This window comes from Salvelinus sp. IW2-2015, linkage group LG18, assembly GCF_002910315.2.
Source record: "Salvelinus sp. IW2-2015 linkage group LG18, ASM291031v2, whole genome shotgun sequence".
NCBI lineage: Eukaryota > Metazoa > Chordata > Actinopteri > Salmoniformes > Salmonidae > Salvelinus > Salvelinus sp. IW2-2015.
Genome location: NC_036858.1, coordinates 1,403,700 through 1,411,357, shown reverse-complemented (window position 1 = coordinate 1,411,357; position 7,658 = coordinate 1,403,700). Strand labels below are relative to the sequence as shown.

Here is a 7,658-nt window from a genome sequence, read left to right as displayed (position 1 = left end):
TATAATATATAAACATTGGCAAGCATTACTTCACTATAACATATGCTTGGTGTACACTGAGAATTGTCCCTTAGCGCCACTGAATGACACGTCCCATCAAGGAACTGAAGTGTGTTTGTCAGCGTACTGTAGTACAACAGCTGTTGCGTTGGTGATGTCATAGAGGCGTCTCTTCTGTACCTTGAGAACCTCTGCAGCCTGATTGAGGTCGATGACGCCGTCAGACGACTGGCCCAGCAGCTCAACAAACTTCTTCGTTAGCAGGCCCAACGACGTGTCGTAACGCGTCTTCTCTGCCGGTGACTTTGGAGCTATACAGTAAGACGGACGGGAGAGAGATATTCAGTTTAGTATTATGTTCAAAGTTGGAATGGGAGAGAGTGTTTGATTAAAAATGACATAACGTTACAAGTTACAGTATGTTCTCACTGCAGTGAGCAACTAAGCATCCTTACAGAGGGAGGGGATTGTATTAAAGCCCCGGGTCACCGTTGATTACATTCGTTTTTGGAACCGGGCTGCTTCCCAGGCGTCCGGTCTGGTGCGCCCTTTTGGTCAACGGCAAAGTCGGCCCAAAAAACGTATTTTTTTATATTTTTATTCTTAAAGAGTGTGGAGTAATGAGCAGGATTATGTGTTTTCACATACAAAAGTGATTTCTTTAGATAAAAGGGCTTCATCTGCCTTCCCACTTAAAAAAATAGGTTTACATTTTCAAACAAATTAAGGAAAATAGATGTATGTTTCTGAAGGATGCATTATGCTGCCTTATTGACAACGTGCCCGAGCAGCGCAGACTACTGTTCGATTACAGAAGGGCGCTCCTCCATCCCCGCTTTTACCCATTCACATCATGGGCCATAGCTTAGTACACTTAGTCCAACTTCCTCATTGATCGTGTTTAGCAGGGGTGCCCAACCATCCTCCTGGACAGGTACATTCCTGCACGATTTCACCCCGACCCAAATCAAGCACACCGGACTACCGATTAGCTGCTCAACAGAAACCGATTAGTGGAATCAGGMGTTAGTAAAGATTTGGACCATTGAGCAAAACCTTGCATCCCCAGTAGCTCTCCAGGAGGGCCACTTTATAGGTATGATGGGCTTTATAACACAGTCACAGAACCCTCACTTAAACCATCTGCTCTGGCTCAGTCTTACTTTTGGGGCTCTTGAGCCCTGGCCCGRAGGCTCCTCCAGCCTTTCCCCTGGGGGTCCTGGCTCCTTCGATGGGGTACTGGTGGTCCGACTCATCCAACGCCAACCTCCGCTTGGCCTGCAGAAGGTAAACRCCGCAGTCAGATTACCTCYCACAAAACAGACAAAAGATGTTCTTGAGTATCGTTCCGACATAACGGTGTGATAGGCTTTATAAACTCAAACCTGGTCTGTAGAATAGTTTCTACATAGGCCTACACCTTGAAATGGTATAATCATATAAACATTGGCAATAGAAATGCAAGCATTTTACTTCACGTATAACATATGCTTGTTTAGTACACTGAGAATTGTCCCTTAGCGCCACTGAATGACACGTCCCATCAAGGAACTGAAGTGTGTTTGTCAGCGTACTGTAGTACAACAGCTGTGCCTCAATCATTTGAAGACACGACGTACAAATACATTTGTCATTTAGCAGACTCACTTATAAAGAGCGACTTACAGTTTGTGCATTCATCTTTAAAAAGGTATCTTGGTGAGACCCACATCATATTCATGAAGRTTAGTTCAATATTGTGAAAGATAAATCAACCAATATGACCTCAACGTCATAAGACCATGACCTGAAGATGACTCAGTGTCAGTGAGATGTCGGCCATTTTGTTCAACAACATGGCATGAGGGCTACTTTATTTACACATCACAGGCCTGAGAAAGAGTGATGAAAACAGGAATGCTGAGTATCATGCCATGGGTGTTTCCATGTGTAGAGAAATGCATAATCGAGTCCGTCGGGTCAAAACTAAAATATGAGGGAAAACATGAGGCCAGTCGTTCATGAGGGACAGTGGACCAAATATAGAACACCAACCCAGGGCTGTTTGAGAAAATTAACATTTTCGTAATATCAGATGGTTCTGTCAGGCATTTTCATCAACCTAGAGATGGAACAAATAAAGAAGTCCTTGCTGCTGGGACAGTTCATACATATTAAATATGGCTGCCATCTTTGCACACCCCAAACCAATGCCCCCAGTCAATCCTCCCTCCCCCCCATCTAATGTATCTTCCTCTGTGAGCAAATGGGGATCCTGAACGCAAACTAGCCATGTCTGTAGACTAATGTCAAAGACAGTACAGTAGAACGCCTGCTAGTGTGCTGTGGTTTTTTTGATGCATTGCCAGAAATTAATCTATATCAGCAGGTCTATATGGAAGGCATTTCCGCAATTTTATGGTTAAAAACACAGGAAGCACGCAAGCATACGAACTATTATAATGTAGCTAGTTAGCAGCTATAACGATATTCGATATGACGCGGAAAACTAAAAGACAAGACGATTGCCCTTCTGTTGCTCAACTAAGATTGTTGGCCTGTGTTTGTAGTTAGCTGGCTAGCTTGCAGGCTACCTACCGAGCCAGTCAACCCGCGTTCCCATTCCCTTCCCCCCCCCCCAAGTCCAAAACACTAACAGGGCCTAGSCACTCATTTCTGACAAGTAATTATTGTACAGCTAGCCTAGCAAGTTGAAGCACGACTGTGTGTCAAACATGCACGGAACCTTGCAAGGCTAGAGCTGCTCTTGAACCCTACACTAAACCCAAACATTCTCTCAACTTGAAAAAACGGATGAGAAATTGTTTCGGTATTGGCTGTTGACCTTTTACGATACGGGTCTGACCCCTTAACAATTGATAATACATGGCAGGCATATCTTATTAGCTAGCCAACAGGCTACCCAAACTAAATGACAGATTTATATATAGTTTCACCTGTAAAAGTAACGGTGTAGCTAACTACGGCTTGAACAMCAATAACTGCTTTCAGACTGGTGTAAAACCCAACTATTGAGCGAACCTGGAGTCTGTTGGGTGACTCAAGGGGATCAGGGAGAGCGACCCAACTAGCTAACGTTAGCTCGCTAGGCTACCAACGTACGAAGCAGTTTCTCGTTCATTTCATTTCACTGCAATACAACAGAAAATGACATTAGCAAGTTTACCGGTGGACGTCCTAATGTAGGTCGTTGTCCGGTTCCGTTTGTTGCTCCGTTTGGAGTGGAATATATACTGCCAGCTGGAGGTTCGGACAAACAGACATTTGAAGTCTGTGTAATGCAAGGCGGTGGAGTTATAATTTGAATATAAGTGGCAGTTGTAAAATGAGGGKTTAACCGATCGGACAATGCTGTCAATACCGCATTTTTATCTAAAGAGCCTCCAACCCCTGCTATTATTACTTTATCCGGGGCTGATGAGATCCCTCTTCTCATCTTTGTGGGCTCGGGTACCCTTTGTCCCTTTAGTTTAAAGCCCCTTTTCAGCTAATCCACCACGATAAATTCAAAAATATTGATATGAAAGAGTAGATTATGATCTTATTTGCCGATATTTGTATGTTTCAAAGTATATTGAGAGCACATTTAGGCAGATGCAATGGATTAGAAACTAGCGCGAGTCTCAGCCCTGCCAGCTCAAAAATGGCTCCAGGAAGCTGACAATGAATGAAGGGATACCGTTTACGCGCGAAGGAACCCTCCCGCGAAACTCAGATTTCCCGGGAAATTTTCAAACAATATTTGCATATGTGACGCGATTGGTTACACTAAGTCATAACTCCACCTATTTTATGTACGTTTCCTAGTTTATTGACGCAATGGGACAGTATAGAAGATAAGACGGCAGCGTGTTCATTGGACAGTTGAAGCTTCATACGTCAGACGCAATCAACGTGTCCATATAATATTAGCGAAAAGAAATAATCAAACTGGTTGAATTTTTCATACAACGTAAACTAAACTGACTTTTATAAGCCATGCAGAATTTGGTAGAATTATTTTTTTTTTATTTTTTTTTAGAATGGGCTTAGTATTGGTGAGTTTATGGCAGCTAAAAGCTAGTATACCATTCACAATGCTGGTGCATTTACTAGAATCGTTTTACAAACTGCTGCTGCTTCTTTCATTGTCTTTAAGCATGTATACAATCATGTACTTGCCCTCTCCATTTCTGTCCTTGTCAGCCAAACATGGCAATAGGTGACAATGAGTTTGCAATACACAATAACACAGACGCCACTCAGGCTTAATGATGTTATGATTTTTGCTAGATTTTGCTAGTCTGTTGACTATTGCTGTGCACAAAAGACAAGGGAATTTCCCCATGCTTTACAGCACATCCAATGCTTTAACCCCATGGAGTGTCTGAGCCCCCACCCCACACATCTAAATTAATTATTGATAACACATGACATTTCTGTATTTACAGAAGGAGGGGATCTGTATTATCATGTCCCAGTGATGGTGTAAAAGAATAAATTAACTTAGTCATTTTGAAATGTAGTGCACTACCTTCACTACACAGCAGGGGGTGCTCTTCACTAAATCAGAATAGTAAAGCCATTTATAATATATATTTTTTTTATTTAACCTTTATTTAACTAGGTAAGTCAGTTTAGAACAAATTCTTATTTACAATGACGTCCTACGTCCTCTGGCCTACAAGTCAGCCATTGATGAAGCTGTCAAATGCAATGTTCATATTTGATATATTTGAAATTACAAGTGCAAATGACGAACATTCCCGTGTCAATCTCTTGAGAGCCCAATGCCATAAGGTCAAAGGTTTCGAATTAACAATTGACCACAGCGGGGTCAAAGTGTACAACTGTCTCGACGCTTTTGTCTGACCATTAATTATCAACCGCATGCAATATGTTTGGAAAACCGCAGAAATTCTACTTTCATATCACCCAAAATTATATTACAAATACCACAAAAAAAACGTACTGTTTTACCACATTTACACGGAGGTGGTCTTTCATTGCACTTCCCTGAAGTTAACGGAAACTGGAGGAGAAAAACAAATATTGTTGGTTTGAGCTGTTTACATCCAAAACCGGGAAATCTGTGGTAAAACAACTAACAGTAAAGTGTGTATTTGTGAAGCTATTTTTGAATGATAATTAAGTTGAGTGTTCAAGGTTTCCAAAACCGTATAGCAATCAATGATCAATTGTTTCTAGATAGAGTGTTTCACACTTGACCAAATCACCTCAGCTAATCAAAAGGGATGTGGAARGAGAAGGGCTAACCTGACCTATGATCCGACCCACACCTTATGTATTACTGCCCCCCCGACCCCAGTTGGAAGAAGTGACATCACAAAAAACTATACAGCCTTTGTGTCCACTAAACGAAAACTCTCTAACACTGAAACTGAAACTAATTCATATAAAAACGAATTATACATATTTTTTATACAACTTAAACTAACTAAAAACGATCAAATCAGATCTGAAAATGAAATGAAACTAAACTGAATTCAAAGTTTAAAAAATAAAAAAATTGAATAGAAATAAAAACGATTAGAAAAATGAATATATATATAATAACCTTGGACCACTAGCTTTTGGCGTGAATTCTATTTCAATTCCAGTCATTTCAGAAAGTTAACCACATTCCAATTTCAATGTACTTCCTGAATTGTCTGGAATACACCACAACCCTGCGACCTACTCCTTGTTAACGTTCAACACAACCGTGTCACGTTTAGAAACGAGATCAGTAGGTCGGATAATGTAGATTTATTAAAGGGGAGGGGGCCATCCCATCCGCCACCTACTGTTCCTATTGCTCCTGCCTCAGTCCGTGATACAAATGACAGCTYTGTACCACGCCTTCGTAGGCTACTGGCTAACCTCTACATTAGTAGTCAGCACTAATTCTCGCATATTTTCCAACTGTCACAATAGCATATTGTTGTTAACTACGACTGCACAGAGAGGACGTCGAGTTTTTCTTGAGTCGACATAAATACTCGGGATGTATTTCAATCAAWGAACAGCAATGAGATTGTAGAAGCACTTTATTTATTTATTTGGTAAAACATTTCTTCACTTTATTATTATTATTTATTTTTTTTGCGGAGGAGCGATTTCAAACCTTTACCATGCATAATGGACGAGTTGACAACCTCTTCGTTTAAAACTACCGGTTCCAAATGGTTGCTTCCAGTCAGCGATTTTTGTGGATTTCCTTTGGATCAGGTAATCTACACTTTTCCAAAATGAGAAGAAAAAAAAATCGATTTGCTTAAAAGTCAGTTATTTTAATGTAAAATGATAGTATTATGTGTCTTGTCCTGCCATTACCCTGGAATGGTATGACAACATCACCTGACTTTGCATTTACACACATTACATTTGCATAAGTATATTTAGAGACATTCTGCTTGTGTCCAAACTAAACACAGAATAGGATTCATAGAATTAAAAGAGTCTGTTGTCCTAAGGCCATAACACACACCGGATGCATGTAGAGTATATACATCTAGTCAATATCTCATGTCTGGGGGCGTCATGTCTTCTATGCAGGTGAACTTCTTGGCATGTCAGGTGTTTGCCCTTGGTGCAGCCTTCTGGTTCCGTCTTTACCTCAGCCCTCAGTTTTCCAGCCCTGTGTCCCCATCCGTCGCCCCACACTCTGTTGGCCTCTCCTTTGTCAATATTCGTTTTGGCGTGTAAGGAAACATTCTGGTGCACTTGTTAGATTAGGGTATACAGGTTAAACATGGCGGATCACTTTGTGAATGGAGGACACTAACAGATAGACCAGTTAGTACTAATCACCGCGTTGTTAACAGTAACCTATCATTTGTTTTGTGTTGTTTTCATCGTTGCAGGTATGCATCCATATATCTCCGCTTTGGTGATGGTTTGCTACAGGATTCTGGTCACAGCTGACATCCACAACATTCACAGTGTAACACACACCACCATGTCTCCCCATACAGACACTTGTAATAACATCTTAACACCATGGGTCCGTTCTTTGCTAAACATGTTGAGACAAGTTAAAGCTAGATAGGAATGGTAGCTGGACCAGCCTAATCCTGTTCTGTTCGTCTCTATATCTCTCTGTTTCTGCTCTCTATCCTATATCTATCTCGGTTTCTGTCTCTGTCTTGCTCTTTCTTCTGTCTGTCTGTCTGTCTGTCCTGTCTGCTCTGTCTGTCTGTCTCTGTCTGCTCTTTTTCTCTCTCTTCTCTCTCTTTCTTCTCTCTTCTCTTCTCTCTCTTCTCTCGTCTCTCTCTCTCTCTTCTCTCTCTCTCTCTGTGTCGTCTGTCTGTCTTATCTCTCTCTCTCGTCTGTCTTGTCATGTCTGTGCTGTTTCTGTCCTGTTTCTGTCTGTCTGTATCTGTCTGTCTGTCTGTCTGTCTGTCTGTCTGTCTGTTGCTGTCTGGTCTGTCCGCTGGTTCTGTCTGTCTGTCTATCTCCTATCTCTCTGTCTGTCTGTCTGTCTGTGTTTAGGTCCTGGAATGTGATGAATGTGGTAGAAGATAGAACAGTAACACTGGTGATGTTTTACATTAGGATTCCTTGGAGGAGTCTAGATAGAGACCGGCATTGTTCTCTGTGCCATCGCCCATCGCCTCGCCTCCTCAGTTAAAGAAAGATGGGTCATTGGGTTGTGGGTTACTGCGTGTTAAAAAGAC

The 7,658-nt window shown here is 41.5% G+C and overlaps 2 protein-coding genes across 2 annotated transcripts in view; one reads left to right on the top strand and one right to left on the bottom strand.

Moving 5' to 3' along the window:
- LOC111977498 (transcription factor E2F3) overlaps nt 1–3,665 on the bottom strand; it is a 17,191-nt gene extending 13,526 nt beyond the window's left edge. Inside the window, exons 1-2 of the mRNA XM_070448211.1 lie at nt 3,167–3,665; nt 1,164–1,278 (exon numbers count right to left, since the gene is read on the bottom strand). Coding sequence (XP_070304312.1) covers nt 1,164–1,278; nt 3,167–3,436 — 385 coding nt within the window. The 5' untranslated portion in view covers nt 3,437–3,665. The remainder of the gene's footprint in view (nt 1–1,163; nt 1,279–3,166) is intronic.
- A 2,093-nt stretch (nt 3,666–5,758) lies between these two features.
- Nucleotides 5,759–7,658, top strand: part of mboat1 (membrane bound O-acyltransferase domain containing 1) — an 18,228-nt gene continuing 16,328 nt past the window's right edge. Inside the window, 3 exon segments of the mRNA XM_070448231.1 lie at nt 5,759–6,210; nt 6,538–6,679; nt 6,846–6,923. Of these exon segments, the coding sequence (XP_070304332.1) occupies nt 6,121–6,210; nt 6,538–6,679; nt 6,846–6,923 (310 nt within the window). The 5' untranslated portion in view covers nt 5,759–6,120.